The sequence below is a fragment of the Stylophora pistillata genome, chromosome 12, assembly GCF_964205215.1.
Source record: "Stylophora pistillata chromosome 12, jaStyPist1.2, whole genome shotgun sequence".
In the NCBI taxonomy this organism is placed as follows: domain Eukaryota; kingdom Metazoa; phylum Cnidaria; class Anthozoa; order Scleractinia; family Pocilloporidae; genus Stylophora; species Stylophora pistillata.
Window position 1 is genome coordinate 13,055,470 of NC_142530.1, and position 21,051 is coordinate 13,076,520.

The window sequence follows — 21,051 nt, forward strand, 5'->3', positions numbered from 1 at the left end:
GACGGATTGCTTCACATAGCTCAAAATATCGCACATTCACATCTAATAATTCTGGAAATTGTACACACAAAATGGAGAATGTGCCGAGGCAGACCCACATCCAAGCACGCCTACACCCGGTTTTCGCTGACAAGGGCGTAGCAAGGTCCCCCAAAATAATGTACAAAAATGTTTGTTAATATCAGAAGCGTCTCATTCTAAAATACATCGTTTGACCGCACTCAAACAAACGTGATCTGTTGCTCCGTGTACAAATCCTTCAGATTATCGTAACACTCGCAAACTACTGCGACCTCGATTCCTTCAGCTCGCAGCTTCACCTTGTACCTAAGATTATGCTTATAACTGTTCTCTAAAGCATGCAGTGAATACCTTCAATTTTATCGAAGATTTGATAACATTTTTTTCTCTCTCAGATTAGCCGACAGCCGTTAACCACTCTTCCTTGAAAGCGCCAAACAACGAATATGTGCAGGTTTCCCGGCACGGTCGATCGGTGCTTAAGGACAGGCTTGGAAGGTCTTGCTCTGTAACTCGGAAGTAAGGCTAACTTCCGTCGCAACACTGCTAACCCCGTTTGGTGTATCATATAAGCTATCTTTTCTTATTTACCGAGCATCCAACTAAGATTTATCCTTTCTTTTATTTCATGGAAAAATGGGAAGACAACACCGACTTCGTAGAAACAGGCGCGATACCATTTTGATTCAAAAAAGTCCTGGTGGCTTACACGCAGCTAAATCTACCATCAAGCGTTAAAAAAATCATCTTTATTTCTAAGTTTGTTTTCAGAATTCTTATATATCCCTTACAGCCCAAATTTTTAAGAGTCAGGGACGAAATGCGATGACTCCGCAATTTTACTGACTGAATTATATAATGTGTTAACTTTACTTATTATTACGTTCTTAGAATTCTGTGATACACTGAATCGTTTGTTTATTTGATAATCGAAAACGTTCTTATTCTTCCGTTTCTTCTAAGAATGACCTTGAAGTGCTTGAATCCTTTGATGTTTTTCTTGGTTTTATTCAAATGATTTACTCTTCCGGATTTTCCACGACGATCGTGGTTCTCAGAAATGTGGAGATCCGAGGATTCTCAACTTCTCGGAGGCACGGGATGCTTTATGAATTTTGTGAATATGATTACAATAGCTGATTTTAGGAATCTTTGCATATATTTGAAGCCTCAGAGAGATTGTTTTCATGTTCCTGTTGGAAATAACTTTCGAGAAAGGCCATAACTGCATTTTGAGTGAAGAAGCCTCTAATTTCCGGTTTTTCTTAGTTTACGATGTCACGTAAGTGAATTTCTCGTTGGTGGCGAGAGCATCCGAATGATAACCGAAGCATGACCGACTGTCCGAAATGTAACCTCGGTTGAGTAATTCGTCGAAAACGGGAAGTTTGTCATTTCTCGGAAAGACGATTGGTGTCCATCGATATAAAAGCGAAAGGCCGCGTTAAAATCGATTAGATCTGTTTACCTCTGGTGTAATGAGGAGTTAAGCGCAAGCCGAGCGATAGTGTGAGAATTATAAGTCAGCCCTTCGAATTTCATATTTCGTGGTGGCGTTGACTTTGAGAGGCACATTTCAAGAGAATTTAACCCTGGTTAATTTATTAAGCAGTTATGTCGTTTTGGGATACTTTTCAGAACTTAGAATCACATGTTAAAACCAAGATCCTTACAGAGCTTCAAACCATTTTTGGCGCATCGTTTGAATTCGAGGCGTGCATTTACTTGATGCAGTGGTTGGTTCATCAGTCATGGTGAGTTGAAAGACGTGACGTGAAATTCTGCTGTTTCTACTGTCTGTGCTTTTTTTTTGTATCCAAAAATCCAAAGAGTTACCTTCCCCCCTCCTGCTCACCATATGACGTTTCCAAATCTTCGTCTCACTTGGGATTTTTTCAATAATGATTTTCTGGGAACTCTTTTTCATTTTCTTCGTTTAGAAACAGAGATTTCCCAATTTTTTCACTTCCCCTGCTTTATCTTAAAAAAGGATACAACACTGATTAGCATTGTGGCCAGGAACAGGGAATATCTTACTTCCATAAAAAAAATATAGATAAAATATATGTCTATTTATAAACAAACGAGCAAACGAGCAAACAAGCAAACACAGTATGAAATGATTAAAATAAACAAACAAACTAAAAAATCAAAACAGAAAGGAGGGCTTTTAAAGCCATAACCAACATGATATTCATAAATTTAGGGTTGCAGTAAACCTCAAAAGAAAACAAGGTGTGCATCTCCATGACACCTCACATGCTTATATGGACTTTGAAGGGTTGTATTGCATGTTGTTTGACTGTGTTTTTACAGAAACGACCCTTCTTCATCAACCTGACTAGCTTTGGTTCCTTATTATTTGTTTTACAGAAAATTTAAGCCTGTCTCTTTTTTTGTCTCCAGGGATGAGGCAATTGACCCAAATCTTCAGGGATCAAGTGTGATAAAAGCTAAACAGTTAATGGATGCCACCATATCCCACCTGAATCTACATAAACAAAAGGTAGGCATACAGTACAGCAAGAAATAATCAGCAATGAACCTTGAGTCTTGTTGTTCTGTACATTTGCTTTGACAATAATTTAAGCAACATTTCTGTTGCTTTACAGCTAGAAGGTCTGGCTGCATCTATGAATGACTTCCACAACATGCTTTTAGCAAAGAAAGTAGAGGAAGTGATTCATAAAATAGAGGTAAGTTGATAGTGAGTAACCAATAAAGTGTAATTTTATATCCAGTGATCCCTATCTTTTGTTTATATGCTCATTTTGATTTCTCCTTTTATACTTATATTTTGACAACTTCATAACACATTTGACCTGTTTATGATGTCGCCAACAATCAATGGGTTCAATCATTTCTTTTTAAGTAAGAATAATGTATGCAAAATCTGAGATCTTCATTGAGTGTTTGAGCCCCTAATACACTTAGTGTTATGCACCTGTAGGAGGTTTAGCAGCCAATATTTTGCGGTATTGCCATCAAAAACAGCAGTTAGGTTATATTAATCCTTACACTATTATGGGGCTGCTGCTGTCTCTCATGAACCCTGTGGAACTATACACCATTACATTTTCATTGTTAGGAGAGCTATGGTAATGATCCAGTGAAGCTTGCTCAGTATTTCTATGGGGTTGTTTCTAAACTGAGAGAATTGGTCCAGAATGCAGTCTCTGTAAGTATATATAGTAACTTGGAGTAATGAACAGTGCATGCAAATTCTGCAGCAAGTGTTTTGAAGACTCACTTGCTCATGTACAGTTGCTTGCGACTGTAGTTTAGCAATTTCAGGAAATGCAGTCTATTCTTTGCCAATTGTATTTGTGATAACAAATGCACTGACACACAGTAGGAAAGAAGTGTGCTTGGGTTTCTTTGTTTGTAGTGAACTTGGATTCATCTTTCAGTACCTTGGGAGATTGATCTCTGTTTCAATTGGTTGTGTTACCTATTTTCCATTGATTTTTCTTTTTCATCGTAAGAGAATTAATTTGTTTGGGTAATTTGTATAGGTAATCGCATGGGGCCAAGTAAAATTAAGGATTAATAATTATCACGCGTGTTTTCAAAAATTGCTGAAATTGCCTGAGTCGTGAAGCGATGAGGGCAATTTCAGCAACTTCTGAAAACACAAGTGATATTAATCGTTAATTTTACGAGGACCCATTGCGATTACTTGTTAATGAAATTGATGGGAAAACTACTGAATTTCTGAATGCGCTCTTCAGTAATCAGTCATAGGAAGCCATTTAAAGTTAACAGAGAATCAATGGCCACAAACGTACGAATGAGCTGAATGAAATTTTATTTTGGACAAAGATACCAGAACTTTGGATAGGCTTTTGATTTTAGATATCTCTCCAGTGATGCCTGCATTACTTTCAGGCAGTCGGGCTTATATTCATCCCCATTTTCTTTTTGTAACTCGGCATAAGACTGCGCCAGTGTTCGGTCAAGGACATCACTCTCATACTCTTCTAAATTTGCTTGGAAGTTTCTTTCATTCGCCCACTTTTTAAAAACGTTTTTCCAGTACTCTGTGCTTTTCCTCATGTTTTCGTTTTCACTCTTGTCTTTTCATTCTTCAATATATTCCTTGTCAACTATCTCAAAATGAGACGCCATTGTTACAGAAAATCTCCAGCAACAACTTTTTGATAGCATAAGCTGTTGCTAGGCAACCTGAGTACCACTCATGAGCTAGTAAGTTTGCCCTCTTCTCAAGCAAAAATAAGAAAAAATACCCTCTTCATTGAGCGATCAGCATTCAGTAACTTTTCCCTCTATTTTATTAGATACTCAAGAGGGTTGTTATATCAAATAATTATTTTTGTGCTGAGAAATTTTGTTTACAACCACGTAATTTCTTTTAGTAAAATCTGTAGGTTTAGGTCTTTAGTGAGGTCTTCTCTGTGTTGTTCAAACCTTAAGATTTCATTGGAATCAACAACAACAATAGATATGGAGGACATGGATACTGAAGATAGTGCTCCAGACCCACATGTTGCTCTGCGCAAGCGACTGGATGTTCTTGTCAAGGATAGTCAGGTATACACTCTGTTCAATTTGTAACACTGTCTCAGCTTTAAACTTACCTCACTGTGATTGTCTTTTTTGAGTTCCTCTCATGACTGAATCAACAAAGTATTTTTTTTTTACTTTTTTTGTACAGTATTAAAAGAGAAAGGATTGAATTTGTCCTAATAAGACACTCCTATGAGGTGTTTGTGTGGGAAGTGAAATTGTAAATAAAACTTTGGCCAACTCCTTGACATTGTGACTTTAAAGTCATCATTAGGGCCTTGAGTTTGTAAACTGGTGAAAGAACATGTCGGTTTGGTTAACAAAGCACCTTTCAGGACTTCTATCATCTAGACTATTATTCACCTAGATTATTTTTGTCTAAAACAGCTTACAATTGTGGCCAAAACTGTGAGAGAAATTTTTGTTATGTCTATGATTGTGGATTCTTCACTTTCTGTGGGAGAATTTTTCTAAATTTTTGAGGTGCTGAAGATTCATACATGTATATAGGCTTAGGTGAACTTCAATATGTATGAACATGTATTTCAGAAAAATGATTCCCTCTTGAAAGAAATTGAACAGCTAAAAGAACAGTATGTCATAAAGTTCCAGGAAGTGAGTGGCAAAATAGATAAATGTAAGTACACTGCATCTGTTATACCACATGGTTACATTCTGTTGAATTTTATCGTATAACCACGAAAGGAAACTTTTATGTCATAAAATAAAGATTAGAAATAACCATTTCCCCCTAATTGTAGGGAACACACAGAGTAGTTACACTCCAGTTTGAATACAATTTAAACCATGGTCAGTTGACAATTGACCCTGAGTTTCAGGTTGTGGTGGAAAAAACAGTGTTCCTTTTGAAACAATTTTATAATCTTGAAAAATGCATCATAGCAATGATGCATATTAGAAATTTGAAAGTACAAGATATGTACTGCAGAAAAATAACTGGGAATTACTTATTTGTAGTTGTCATATCTGCTGTGTTGCGTTGGAAAGATAGTTAAAGAAAATGTCAAAATACAAACTGCTTAAAGTTAATGTACTAATGAAACTCTGATCTGTGTCTCCATCTCACTATTATTTTGAGTACAAGAGTCCAGTGCAGAATCTAGAACATTTGTATAGGTAATCACATGATTTGGAGTGTAATTTGGAAGAAATAAGCACGAGTAAATTTTTTCAAAGACTAACAATTATAATCTGATTAGTGATACTTATACCTTTGACAATGTCTTTTTTTGTACCATTTAATAGAAATGTTCACTGTAAAGTTGATGTATATGTAGTTATAATTTGTTTGTTTTGAAAATCGTTTTGCAGATCAGCAGGAAGCCCAAAAGATAACAAATTCTTCACAGCTCAGTGAAAATGAAAAGGTGGTTTATGATAGTCTGTAATGACTATTTCATGTTAATGTATTGAATCCTGAATCTTCAAAATCCTCACTAGTCTTTGTTACCCTTTAAGATGAAACAAACATGCACTTTATTCTTATCAAGATGTGCACTGAGTTATAACAGTTAAGTGCATCAGGCAAAAACATAAAAAAATACTTTTTACATGGAACACTTTTCACTTTAAAAGTTTTGGGGTAAACATCAGAAGTTAGTCTTAGTAATTGGGTTTTGATTTTGAAACAGTGTTCCAAATAAAGTTAAATTGAAAGTGGCTGCATCTGTCCTTACTGGTGAAAACTATTTTACTCAGGATAATCTACACTAAAGAAAGAATAAGAAGGTATATTCTATAAGTATCTGAGCATGAATTTAATGGTATTTAGGTGGCTGAACACAGTTTTCGCACTCGCTTTTGCTGATGCAATTCAGCATGCGCGCAAGGATTGCAAAAAACAAACATGCCGTCAATAGAGCGGTCGTTTTATTTACTCAACACGTATCCGCACTATCTGTGCTATTTTTCTCTATAGTTGGCACAGTGTATTGAGGGCTTTAATCTTTTATTACAAAGACAGAAAAGTTAACGGTGCAAAGAACTCTCAGCTTTTTCGTCGTTGCCAAGAGAACCCAGTTAAATGCAGCACATGCGTAGTAAGTAAAAAAATTGTGATTGAATGGAAAATTGCTTTCTCGGAAATATGCCTTTTTCTTGAGAACCACTCATTAGAATTTCACGAAATTTGGCACGAAAATACTTTAGGAAATAAGTAACTGAGGAATCAAAACAAATTGATTTTTAACAAAGGAAATTCTAGATAATCAAGGGAACCTTCAACAAGGGATAATTAAAGATCTCTCTGTTAAATTGTTAGCAAAATGGTGTGAACTTGTGAGTATCATTACAAGCTCGTTGCATGCAAATTATAAAGAAAAACTAATGACTAGATTTTCGACAAACAAAACCAATTTTAAAGGCCTGTTTATATTTATTCATGTCGCCATGACAATGGCACATACGTCAGCTTAACTATCAAAAAAACAAAGTTTGTGTTGTTAACTTGCTTGCTGCCAGTTTTGGTGACCTAGAGATCAAGGGTTTTAGAGAAAATGGTGAAAGAAACACAGGTATCAAAAACTGTGTTCAGCCACCTTAAGTGAATCACATTTTTGCCCTCAGTAAGTCTTTAATAAGCCCCCCTCTTCCCCTATTTTTCATGTAAAAATGTGTTTTTTATTGAGGTTTTGGAGGCTCACTGTGAACTGAATTCTTAGTGTTTGGTTTTTCAAAATAGTTTGGAATTGGATCTAGTGGTTTTGGGAAATAGCCTGTGTTCAAACTTACATGCACTGTTTGATGAAGATTATTGCCTGGTTTTACATGTATTGTATCAATTATCTACCATCGATAATTGTCTATTTTAAATTGTTTTAATTTCTAGAAACAAAGGATAGACCATATCAAGCAAGAGATAGAAAAAATACAACAGGATTTAAGCAAGATGGGCGAAGAGCTGTCAATTACCAAAAGACTGGTATTTCCAGTTAATATTGACTTACAGTAAAATAAGTTGTCAGTCAATGATGGGTACAATGTATATGTATCAGGGCTCGACATCAACTTTTCAACTCACTTAAGCCAAGTAGCTAGTTACAACTTAGATGTTACTAACCAAACTGACTGGTGGAAATTGAAAACCACCAGCCAAAAGTGAATTTCTACTAGTCTGTGGCTAGTTTAGTTTTTTAGTGTCAAGCCCTGGTGCACATCTTTGAACTGGACATTACAGGGTTTACCATCAGTTTCATCCTACAAGATTTTATTTTGGAAGCTAACCCACTATGTAACAAAAAGAGGTGATCCAGTAATTTACATGTGTCACAGCCAGGCTTTTTCCCATTAGCATTGTATTAAATGAATGTAAAGTTCTTTATATCATTCCAATTGTCATTTCCCAATTCAAGGCCCATAATCAGTTTAGGATGTGTTGCTCTATAGACTTGTGTTTCACAAATTTTACAAGACTAATTTTTATAACAGTGGAGGACAATATAATTACAAATATATAAAATATCAAAATTCATGCCAAAGAAAAAAAAAAACAAAAAAACAAATGAAATAAAACAGAAATCCTCCATCAAAATGTTTTAAAGCTTCATTTCCCAGGGCAATGAGCTACCAACTGTACCATTAAAATCATATTTGAAATGCTCTGTTATTTTATAAATGGATGTGGTCAAGCATCAATGTACAACATTGTTTAATAATCGTGTTATTACCTTACATACATTTTGTAGATTTAGTATGACTGTAGCATAAGTGTGATGAATATGTCAGGACATCTACTGATTTTTTTTCATCTTTAACTTCCTTTTGGTTCCCAGGGCTTCATTGAATACCTCTGTACTCATTTGAAGAAGTTATCTGAAATAGTAAAGAGTACTTTTGAAGAGATTGCTGAATGGCGACATCTACAACAGAGATCCCTGTGTGGTTTTAAGGCTCCACAGTCACTTGACAAACTACAAGAAATGTATGATGGTGTTATTTATGTAGTGTAGTACTAAATGGTAATTATTGTAAGTACGAGTACGTGTTTTCCAAATTTCCACTCTTATTCCCGTACATGTATGCAGCTGTTGGCATTACCACATTACAAAAATTTGCCCTCTATCTATAATCTTTTATATCTATAGCCATTATTTGGTACACTCTTTATTTACAATGACTAGTTCATTGGCCTCATACACTTGCATACATACTGACTTTCACTACACAACAATTATACAGTCAATCAGTTTAATAAGTCACTCTGATCTTAGGTAATCAAGTACTCATTGTCTTTTCATAAGTCATTCTTGTACCTACATAATAATGCATTTTTTTGTTTCATATTTTGCTTTAACTCAAAATTTCCTGTCAAAATATATTTTTAAGTTAGATGAATGTGTTACATCCTTAAAAGCAAAACTGAAATTGAGGAAATATGTTTTATTTGTGATTCTTATGTACTGTTTTGAATGACATTGAATTAGTTATATATGATTATATTAAGTATCTTAAATTGAAATGCTCTCTCTTTTTTCCTTTGATAGTTGTGAAACACTTGCTGAACTTCTGTGGAAATTGTTTCAACAAGCTTCCCAGGTTAGCACAGAGGACTGCGCTTTTTTATGTTCTTCTTCGGGTGACATACATATCACTGGAAAGTATTTCAAGGCAATTTATTGGAGATGTGGGGTAAACCAGGCAGCAGATTGATTTGAATTTACTTTCTGGGTTGCTCTATTGCATTGCAAAGAAGAGTAGACTAATAATAGTGACAGTGGACACTGCTATGATATGTGCTTTGTCTAAGGGTTTTTCAGCAGAATCTACGGAAATGTATTTTTATTAATTAAAAGTAACGTGCACAAAGCTGCGAATTTTAATATGTATGTTATACGTGACTGTACATGAGCAGTTAATTTTTTTTTTAGCTGGACAATCTTTTCCATCAAGCATTTCAGGGGAATGAATTAGAACTGAAGCGAATGGATAATGTAAAAACATCAGCAAGAAACCTCATGAAACTGTTCTTGACTAAGTAAGTCCTAAACAGAAGCATGTGTCTGATTGTTTTTTTTGCATTTAGCATGCTGCCCTTCTTAATTTTGGTAAAATATGTGCATTCAGTTGAGAGGCATGTGCCGTGTTCCATTACCTATCTCCACAATTACCTGAATGTGTTATTTTACTTTGTAGGACATTTATCATAGAGAAACAACCTCCTCAAGTCTTAAAGATTCAAACCAAGTTTGGAGTTGTGGTGCGGTAAGCATCTACTAGCTCATGAAGTTTTCATGTTTGAGTGTCAAATGAGTTTTTGAAGATGTGCACTTAATTGATACTGAGTAAGTATCAGATAATACTAATTTCCAATTGATATGTGTAGGCATCTTCTTGGTGGAAAACTGAATATCCAAACGCATCCACCAGAGGTTACCTGTACGCTCATTTCGTAAGTACCAACACGGTTTTATCAAATTAAACGGTTCAAAATTTTGATTATAGATGTTAGCTGACTTCTTTTTATATTATGTTTTGAAGTGAAAAGCAAGCACAAGGTCTTAATGTTGGGAATCGCAAGAGGTAAAAACTACTGTTGAACTTTTATTACAATTTGTTCTTTATGATTTATGATACACATGAATCTACCCTTTTCCTTTACATTTTCCCGTATAAGAGACATTGGCAGGTATAAGGTTGGAAGATAGGGTAAACCTGTCTCAGTACTAAGCCAATACCCATTTCAAAGTACACCGCTGATGTTGACAGTTTAGGATTTATAAGCAGCAATGATTTTCATTTTGGATGTTGTCAGCATTTGTGGGTGGTCAGTGTTACTCGGTTGTCCGAGTAAAGTAACGTGAAGTGGTTTGAGCGATTATTGCCTTGAATTGGAATTTCTCAATTATTGGCAACTCAAATAATAACTTTATGCCTTTTCTCCCTTATAAATTATATGAACAACCCAAATATGCTGCCTTGCCTGAGCTATGTTTACTGGGAAAAATTATAACCAATCAACAATTGGAGTAAATGGCTATGGGCAAAATCCCAAAGCCGCATTTATTTAAAATTACTGTTCAATCAAATCCTTGATACAAAGTTTGGCCCAGTAAAGGTGAGGGCACTGAAAACGCCAAAAAATACATTATAATGAGCTGAAAATGAGTGGCTGGGACAAGGGGAGGAGGAGGGATGAAAAACCACGTCTTTAACCACCATCAAGATGGAACGGAGTGACGCTCACATGGGAGCCTGGTCACTTGGCAAGCCCAAGTATCCTAAAGGGTATTGGGTATAATCCAAATAAATGCCACCCAAGTCCCAGGCCCCCAAAAGAAATAAAAAGTACACAACGGGGAGAAGAAGCATAAAAATTCTATTTGCAAGCAAATATTTCCTTTGTGCTTATTTTAGTGCCAACATACCAATAACAGTGTTTCTGGTAAAGTTATAGATAAAATATATTTTTGCGATAGTGATGCTGTTTCTTTTCGTTATGCAGCAGTGTATCATCAAACAACAGTCCTGTGTTGAACAACAAGAAGGTCGGTAGAGTGTTTGCTGCTCTTTATTGACCTCCTGATGGATGTATTTTTGGTGAAGTCCAAATGAATTCTAATGTCTTTCTTGTTTTTAGACACTGGAATTCAACCAAGTCACAGGGAAGCTGATTGGTGAATTCAAAAACTTGGTAAGCTTCTCAAGGAATGTTCAGTTGTTTGTCTCGCGAGTTACAGTAACTGTCATTTGTAGAATCAAACAATCAATTGAGGATCACATCGTTTGGAGTATTCTGTGCTGAGTTGCAGTATAACAGTCGAATGTCTCAGTCTTCCAAGGAAAGCATGTCTACAGGGGATAGTGACTCTGAATCGCGAGGAAAACGATTTTTCGTCGTGTGTCAATTTTGTAAAATCATCAAAACTCAAAATAGTTGGCCTGTTTGGTGCTGAGATCAGAGGGAAAACGTTTTTAGCGGGAACCATTTGGAACTTTGTTTGTATGATCTGGGGCGGGTTGTTCAAAGCTGGGTCAAGGTACCTGAAAGCTTAAATAGAAAATTCAATTTAAATTCTTTTGTCTATAATTTAATGATTGGATTTTCCAAAAAGAATAGAGAACATGTTCTCAAAAAGCATTTTGAACATTTAGATAAAGAAACCTTGATTAAAATTTAACGCTGGGTTAGCATTAATCGGCCTTCGAACAACTGCGCCCAGGTGGTTTTTGTGAAACATTCCGAGATATTGTTGGAAACTTAATATTACGGGAGGAGGAGCCTATTCCTCTGCTCATTTTGTGGTACGCGAAAAATTATTATCGAGACTTAACAAGGTTTTTCTTCCGTATATATGGAGTAGTTGTTATGTAAATGGTTTGAAGTTGATTATATTATTAGGTTGTTTATTCATCTACGGTCAGCAAACAGTGTTGTTATGGTGTCTTTTAGTCTCTGGCCAAAGCCACAAGACAGGGCGGTAAGAACAAGGAAGTAGTGACAGAAGAGAAGTCGGCATTACTCTTCTCCACACAGATCAACCTCGGAAAGGAAATATTCAATATATCGGTAGGTGGAGCCGGGAAGAGCAGGGGATGAACCAGTGTTGAGGTTTTCAGCGCTATTTATACAGCCTAGTTGTACTTTTGAAACTTCCATGCACCAACAGAGACAACAGACTACAATGCAAAAGAAGAGAGACGCCGACCCTCACAGTCCTTACAAAGACCTTCTCGACTAGCTACTACTCGTTAGTTAGTCTTATTTTACGAACCTCTATCTCGCAACCGTTTTTCTTCTTTTAATTCTGTTGTCATTTGTTGACCGGTCACAATACAAAACATAACCCATCGCACTTTGCCCCGTTGGTTAGTACAGTGTACTTAGTCCTTGCATTGTTTGTGGTCCAAAGGCGATTTCAGTTCCTGTGGTTGTGACAGTTCATGGCAATCAACAGTGTGATGCTGAAGCAACTGTTTTCTGGGACAACGCATTCGCTGACAAGGTCAGATTATATATTTAGTTCAGAAGAGATCAACAAAAATGAAAACATGATAAATTTTTCAGTGATCGTAAATCTAACCAAAGGCCAGTGCGCGTCATAGTCCGTTGCGTAGCTTGGTATGGGCTGCAGTACGGAAATAAACCTTATTAAAATGGGTAATACTGTTACCCATTGGATATTTCGTAGATCGCTGACCATCGTTACTTATGTTCCCCCACAAAATTTGGTGTCGTTATATTGATTCTGCTGAGAAATTCTTGGCGAAGAATCTAATTAGCAAATGATTTCATTAGGTTTTATTTAAAACCTGTCCATAATAAAACTGGTTTAACTATGATTTATTATTTTTTGCATAGGAAAGGAAACTTTTCGATGTCCCCGATCAAGTTGAATGGCCCCGCTTTGCAGAAGCTCTGAACAAAAGATGGGCTCTTAACAATCAACTCCCACTTAGCCCTGACAGCATCGCGTTCTTAGGGAAGAAGATTTTTCCAGGTGAAAGCTTTTTGCTAGACCTTTTTAGATTCAGTTCGTTTTTTCCTACTTCCTTTAGTCCGGAGAATTTCCTTTGTCAATTTGTAGAAAACGGGCAGCAAATCTAACCTTTACAGAGGTCGTTAAAAACATCAATTTCGTTTGTATTTGTAACGTTATCATCCTAAAATTCTGTTTTTATTTTAAAGGCAAAATGGAGGGAGGTATGGACAATGCCATGGTTACAAGACAGCTCTTCAATAGGGTACATATTTGTGAAATATTTTACAGTTATTAAATTCTTATTCAACAGCAAGTTCTATTGTCTACGTGATTATAGAACAGTTTTTTTTTACAATTTTATCCGCAGTTTGTTTTGGCTTTTTGAATTATTGAGCTAGTTAGTAAGAATAGATAGATAAATAGATATTCTGTTACTTCGAGTCAATTTGTAACTCAGTGCTTATGTACATTAGGATCATATGAACGGTCGCTCCTTCTCCTTTTGGAAATGGTTTTACGGAGCCTTAGATGTGGTGTCAAGACGGCTGCTGGACGAATGGAGGGACGAGTATGTGAATCAAATTTCCTTCTATCCTGTTTTGCACTTGAAGATAGGCGGATGAATTATGTTTAAGTACAACCATAACCATAATTTTTCTCGAATTATTCATTTCTACTTATCTGTAAAAGAAAACGAGCCTCGAACATTTGAATGTGGTAGAACTGTGCAGGCGAGCGGGATCATTGACTGGGATGTCTGTTAAACACGGTGGTCAGGGGACCACTGGAACCAGCTAAATATTTCCTCTTTTGGTTGTATAGCTTATGAGGAAAAACAAAAATGTATGGACTTGTATATAAACGTAAACAGACAAAACAAAGGAAGACTGTAGCCATGAACATTACTGGTTTTTATTATAGACGCGTGGCTGGTTTCATCAGCAAGAATATTGCGCATGACATGTTAAGAGGCTGTAATTCTGGCACGTTCCTGCTGAGGTTCAGTGAGACAGAGATTGGTGGAATTAGCGTCGCCTATGTTAATACATATGACGGTGGTAAGAAAGCCAGTTACTCTATACGAGGTGAACATGCTCTTAAGCCGGGAAAAAGGTGCGCACTGCAGTATTAGACATTTCTTGAGGCTTGCTTGGGAAAGCTATTTATTTTTCGATATGCCCAACCTGCTTTTATCTTCACTCTCCGACTGATTTATTTGAAACTTCACTAGTTATGAAGCGATATTTGGGGAGACAAGTTTTCAATTTTAGAGGGAAGAACTTTTACATAAACTTTTGCTCGTCGTACGTGAAGAATAATTCAACGAAAAAATATATATGTATTTCGGCTCACCTCAGAACAGACAGGTTGGGGAGTTTTTTCTTAACTATGAAGGTATTTTCCACAAGTCTGAATCTCGTAGAGGTTGGTACTGGTGACTTAAAAAAGGCATTTTGAAGCAAATGATTCCTTAGGTATTTGTACCATCCCCAAACCCTGTACACGGCAAAACTAAGGAAAGTGTGGAACTTTCATCACTCGGATAGCAAAGATACGATGAAAAGAAAAAAGGGAAAATCAAAACAACTTATGCGTGTGTCTCACCGTTGTGTGGTTTAGGTCCGTGTGAAGTTTTCGATGTGGCTCCATGGACGAACACACATCTGCAAATGAGAAAATTTTCTGACCGACTAAAAGACTTGGGAGAACTTGTTCAGCTTTTCCCTAACATAGCCAAAGATGACGCTTTTGGTCCGTACTATACCAATGATGGTAAGTAAGACTATAACTACACTGTATCATTAACAGAAAAGGACATGAAAATACCTATGGAGTAGTTGTGTCGTAAATTGCAGTGAGGTTTCTTTTAGTAACTACCCTTGCCGCCGTTCAACCATATGATATTCATATAGTTGTTTTAACAAGTATTGGTAGTTTCCTTGCTATTTTGGGTCAATGCCATTATCAAAAGACTGAACATCCTTTGACAAAATCTGGCTCTGAGTAGTTCTCACACCGCGACGCAAAACGTTCAGCCGACAGACTAAAGTTTCTGGTCTACCTAGAGATACCTCAAACATTTCAATAAATATATCTTATTAACCAAGCGCGAGGGCCGCACTGGGAGAATATCGGCCCGAGGTCTTGACAATACGGACCGAGCGCAGCGAGGTCCGTACAAAAAAGACCGAGGGCCGGTATTCTTCCAGTACTGTCCCGAGCAAGCTTGGTTAATAAGAGATTTATTATACGACTGAAATTCAAAGGGACACAAGTGCGGTATCATTCGGGACCATTTGGGACAGTGCCCGGTCCAATACTGAGAGAACATTGACCGGCAATAGAGCATTTTGATTGGTTGATTTTAGTTATTGGCCCTCTGACTGCCCGAGTCGTGTAATAATTATTGGTATTATCCAACTACACTCCGTAGAGTACGAATAACGCCCAAGACGAGTACCAATATCACACAGTATTTGTACTCCAGAGAACCAGTTAGACAGATTTTCTCGCATCGCGCAAGCGACGAATTGGATTGAAGTTACAAAAAAAAAAGCGGACGATTTAAACCATTTTTCTGACGACGAAGAGTCGGAGTGGCTGGCGAATATTGATCCAAGTTTATTAGACAAATCGAACGAAGAAAAGCAGTGAGACGACAATGAAATTTCATCATTTATTGAAGAAAATAGAAACAGCAACATGACAACGCGCCAATTCCGTTCCGCTTCGCATACTTCTGTCACGCACTCCTCGTAATATATACATCCGCGAAATTCGCCCGCGCTGAAATATCAGTTCGGCGTGTTGGATAATTAGTAACTTATTAATCGTTTTGGTGGGTCGTATCGCTGAGTATTGAGGTCCATAATCGCCCGCAGATCCATCTGAAGACAATAAGTTTCGTTCTCAGTTAGTGAAAGTAATCGAACAGCAGTGGTTGAAATCCTGAGACATTTCAACTGAATACTCCTTTTCTCCCTTGGAATGTATTTTAGAAAACCAAGATACTGATAATAATGATTATCAGCAAACTGTACTGGCAGTGAGGCTGGCAGGGTGAGTAAGCTAGTAGTTTAGAAAAGATGAAATAATTACACTTCCGTACCAAGTCACTGTAGTTAAATAATTTTTATTTTTTGTTTATTTTCGTTTAACTGTGACGTCGGTAACTCCAGTTGGCCAAGTAGTAGTTATAGACAAAACTAACATAGACGCATGATCATACAAGTTGCAGTGATCAGTGTTTTTTAGGGCTGGCCTGAATCCGATCTACACCTCTTTTTACGACCAAAATGACTTCTTTTGAGTCCATCTACAGTTTTAATTTACTCTAGATAGAAAGATCAGATTGGAAACTGCTAAGTGTTTTAATATCTGTTTCTTTTTTTCATTAATCGTCACCTAGGAAACAGGGCGGCAAGAGTCCTATGTACCCGGCTGGAAGGGACTCTACCATGGTAAGCGTCTTGTGATGTGTTTCAGCTGGTTACGTTGTGCTTTGTAGCTTCTAGAGAGAAACCATTGTACTTTTACTCTTTCAACTAAGGTTTCGACCAAACTAGAGTTGAGTGATAAAATTCAGATAACCATTGGCTTTGTTGAATGTCTTGTTTCTGTTAGTGGTTTCGAATGTCTCCGCAGTATGTGCAAGGGTCTTTTTTACTGAAACTGCTAAGTAACTTATATTTTCATAACTGCCTTCATTGTCTAATTGCCGTAGTAATTTCTTTGGTCGTTGCCTAGGAAACTCCGCCATCAAGTTCGTATCCATTTCACGGCTTTGCAGATTTGTCATTGTACCCAGGTTCCCCTGCCTCCCCGCCCTCGCCCCAGTCTGTTGCCAGCTCTACCGTTCTGGATGGAACAGAACTCGGTCTAGGTAACCAGGAAATTGTTGGGGACTATGGACAGTTGGCGCCCGAGCTGGCGTTGAGCAATGTGTTCCTGAGCGGCCTTCAGGCTTATAGTGGACCATCTAGTTATATGGCGGCCATGGCAGCCGCGATGGGTGAGGATTTTGATCTCTCTATTTTAAATGACATAAATCCTGCGCAGCCGCAGTAGGGGCTAGTTACGAACCTTGGAGACAGTTGAGGAAAGGAGTCGTTAAAAAATTGACGTGTGTTGAAGTTGTACAGCACTGGTCCACTCTTGTAGTCCAAGGGGATGGAATATAAAGGTTTGCAAATCCTTGTTTCTAGTCCCATCCCAAAACAAAATGAGAAAAGTGAACGTAATTCTTTTCAGAAACAAAGCTCTTTTCCCAGGCTCAAGAGGGACCAAAAGTTTTGTTTTTCATTGTGTCAATTTTGCGACTGTTCAGTTTTGATCGGGATTTAAAACCTGCGTCAACAATTTAGCTAAATGTAGATGTGGTAAACAGTTTTTCAAGGTACTATCCTCTCGATCCATGTGCATTGTCTTAGTTTGTCCCAGCAAACCGGGAGCACTATACTGCATATTTTAAAACCTGGCACTCGCCAGAGTTTGCTTCGGGGAATAGTTAAGATGGCTGTTCTGTCATCCATTTGGCCAAACCCAAGGATCGCACTTAAGATACGTATTTTGAGTGAGTTTTTGTCGACGCCTATCGTACAAAACTGAATTAGCTAAAAGGCGTGGCACGCACGACTCACAAAATCACTTTTCTTTCATAGTGTGTTGTATTGTATTATTCAAAGACACCGATTACTATGCTGGTTGTTCTTTGGGATAGAATTATTACCAAAGAGTGAACTCAAAGTGTCCACGGCCTTTGGCTATTTATTAAAGGTTATACGCCGTTGTTTTCTTTAATTTTTTTTTATACCGCCAGGTAGTTTTTTAGGGATAACGGCGAATATGAGAAAAACTGGCCGCAATGTTTTCTGATGTTAGGACGGTTTTGCGGGCGGAAACCGAGGAAAAGAAATCATTTTCAAAGGCGAAAACGTTTTAAATTTATTTGCTCTTTTAACTCTTAGCTGTTTATTTGAATATTACGTGGTATACGGGATTTAATTTCTCTTTTGGCCTAAATATATGTTTGTTACTTAACTTAAGTTCGTCCTAATCACAGCGAGTGACTCATCCCAGGGCTGTGGTCTAGCAGCGCCCGGTGGCCTCTGGCGCCTTACATTTGTTCTTGGGCGACCCAGGATTCTTAGTTTTTTCATAAAAAGCATATTCTGAGCACTCTGGATTTCACAGTTTCTGAGCACTGGGCTCTCTTCAATTTTTCTTAGAGCACAGCCTTGCATCCATTCCACCACAGAATATATTATAGTTATAAAATATTGAGCAAATATTAAGACATTTGCATTAGGCACTTTTTTTTTTGTATCATTACAAGGTTAAGTGACAGGTAACGTAATATATTGATAAGACTTGAAGGAATTATTAGTAATTGGAGTAAGTAAATTTGAGGCAGATACGCAGCAAAGTTTTTTGTCGTTCTCCAAGGTTCGTAAACTATACCTTAACTCCTGGATATATGTCAGGTAGGTGTGTGCAGATGTTAATTCCTATCTTAGGACTTATACAACACAAAAGTTTTATGGTTACTTTGATTGTATGGTTTTCTTATCTTTTATGTTTCTTAATGGAACATCTTCGGAACTAAACTGGCGGAATTCTTTAGGGTCTACTACAGTGATGTGGTTCTTAAAGTTTATAGTTTTATGTTGTTTATTGAGTTCTGAGTTTAAACTATATTGTATTATCAGCATGAACGTGTGTTGCTAGTCCGGCCCCATTCTTAATATGATGTACCCTGTAAAAAATGTTTGCTCTTAAAGTGATTGACAGACGATATGCTAGACTTTTGCCTTGAAGAGCCTCTCGTGCAGAGGTCAATCCACAGTCAAGGAAGGGTTACGAGAGTTGTGGCTTTTCGTGTCAATTCGGAGACCTGTTCCCTGTTTATTTTTGGATAGAGATTATTGATACCAGGAGGTTTCATATGAATACTGATGAGATTTTGAAGTAACTGGTGGTGCTCTTTGTCTCTCAGATGATCATAGCGTAAATTATTTCTTGTTAAAGGGGGTAAGTTTCTAAAGAAATCGTGGTGCTATGACGGTGGTTCGTTCAACTGAATTGTTAAAAACAAATTACATGATTTCTTAAATGGCAGAGAATGATGATTATTTTAATTTAGCCTTAACGGAAGTTATCATGCAAGGAAAGCTTTAAATGTTTTTGCCCACCAACAGTAACAGTTTTAACAGAGTCCTCTTCTTGTGCAACATTTGCCACTGTAAAGATCATTTGCATTAATTTTCTTTTGTAATCATTTTAAACGACCTATGGAGGATGTTCATTGCTTTAGGAATTTAGAATTTAAGTAATTAAAAAAGCTAGAGGATCGTAGTATTTGTAAACGAAGACAGAAGTCAGCTATTAAATATAAAAATTTGAATTCTGGTTGTTGTACTCTTTCTCGGGAAAAATAAAATGCATGCAATTGGGAAAGGCCTCATCCAAGGAAAAATTTGATAACGAAAGTGATCCGCCTGAGTGAATTCTTGCTGATGCATTACTTGATAATGATGTTGGTTTTGCCTTTTTTACCCGCGGAAAATTATGTTCGTCCGAGACGTGTTCCCAAACTGATCTCACTGTGGCTTTTACATTGGCCGACAAAATTTAAGTGAACGCTCATTTTGTGTGGTAATTGTGTATAGTGCTCTACCCGCTTTGTCATCATGTACAGCTGTATGTCATCATTGGGATGTCCGAAAACAACCAGGTGATCTGTGACGTCATTGCGGGGGCCTGGGGAAAGAAATTTTAATGCCGTATCCCATTAACCAACGCGCGCACCAATTCAACCTGTTTTCATGGCGGCCGGTCGGCGTGACGCGAGGTCGATGTAGCTAACTACTTTCGCACTTTAACAAGTGAGAAGACTTGTCATGGGTAGTTTGAACAATGCAGCTACTGCCATGAAAAGAAACTCCGTGTCTGCGTGGTTAAATACTTTGACAGCTTTTCGCGATGAACATTGCAGACAATCCAAACGTAAGCTCGATGTACTCTGCATAATTTGTATGAAGTTTGCTTTTTTATTTCATACTTATGTACTGGATCGGGCATTCGCTTTATCAACAGTTAATGTTATTCGTATTAAAGCTGCCTTGTTTCTGGGAATGGTGTGTTTGTGTTGATATTATTTTTTAAATGTGCTGATTTTAAAGAAGTTTTGATCGAACCTTCGTTGCTCTCTCGAAGTCAGTTCCATTATCGCGGGCTTTTTGACGCGGGGATATTCAGCATTTAAAGTACTTTTAAACATGTATTGTTTCTTTTGCCGGCTAATTGTTTTTATTTTAATTTTTGTTGTTTGTTTGGATGTCTTGTCGAGCAAAGGAAAATGTGCTTCACGCCGAGTCAGTAAATATTCGACTTCATTGCCCATTTCAAAACTGTGGTAAATTTTAGAAAAACAAAAAGAATTTAAACGAACATCTTCGTCTTTATCCGGAGCACAAACTGGATGGCTTGTCAACCTCTCGGAAACGGGTTTCATTAAGACATTGTGCAGAAAAATTTTTAGACGACGAGAGTAATCCTTATTCCAGGAAGCAAAGGGTCAGTGAAGTGCTGAACTGTTTGAACGATGAAGAACTTGTGGATTTCGTTTTACCAAAGATTGCCAAACTTGTGTAACCTGTGGACTTTCTACTGCAAGGAACTGATGGAAATCATGATTTTCACAGCAAATTATGCAAGTTCAGAGATGAACTTTTCCTGCACTACCCAGAACTTCAGGCACTGTTTTCTCCAGAGCCCTCAACAAGCACTGGTTTCTATAACCAGAGGCAAGTGTTCACTGAAATAGTTCAAAAGAAAAAACCTAATTCTTGCAACTGGCTCCTTGAAATTGACAATGGTTCTTTTTTCAAGGATGTTGTTATGCCTTGTGTTTTTAAAAAACAGCACTCGGCATTTTTGGAATTTTCTTGTGGAATTGTCGGGTCCCTTGCGATTGGACAAAAGGAAACACAAGATGCACTAAGAAACAAGTGGGGAAAAAATTGGAAGTGGCCATTGGCATCAATTCAATTTTAAGTAAAGATGA

General features: G+C 37.3%; 1 protein-coding gene across 2 annotated transcripts; it reads left to right on the plus strand.

Moving 5' to 3' along the window:
* Nucleotides 1–1,416: 1,416 nt before the first annotated feature.
* Nucleotides 1,417–19,389, plus strand: LOC111328363 (signal transducer and activator of transcription 5B). Of its 2 annotated transcripts, none has more exons than XM_088741822.1 (26): nt 1,417–1,775; nt 2,428–2,527; nt 2,634–2,717; nt 3,110–3,199; nt 4,456–4,572; nt 5,098–5,185; nt 5,881–5,936; nt 7,397–7,489; nt 8,340–8,488; nt 9,051–9,102; nt 9,435–9,541; nt 9,700–9,768; nt 9,890–9,955; nt 10,045–10,086; nt 11,009–11,051; nt 11,144–11,197; nt 11,957–12,073; nt 12,417–12,509; nt 12,866–13,004; nt 13,193–13,248; nt 13,460–13,554; nt 13,908–14,044; nt 14,607–14,759; nt 15,986–16,046; nt 16,396–16,447; nt 16,711–19,389. In XM_088741822.1, the coding sequence occupies exons 1-26, from the start codon at nt 1,636–1,638 to the stop codon at nt 16,711–16,713; spliced, it is 2,256 nt and encodes a 751-aa protein (XP_088597948.1). In that variant the 5' UTR covers nt 1,417–1,635; the 3' UTR covers nt 16,714–19,389. The 2 variants fall into 2 exon arrangements, with proteins under 2 accessions (XP_088597948.1, XP_022788507.1); XM_022932772.2 differs by having other exon boundaries at nt 1,419–1,775; nt 16,734–19,389.
* Nucleotides 19,390–21,051: the final 1,662 nt, after the last annotated feature.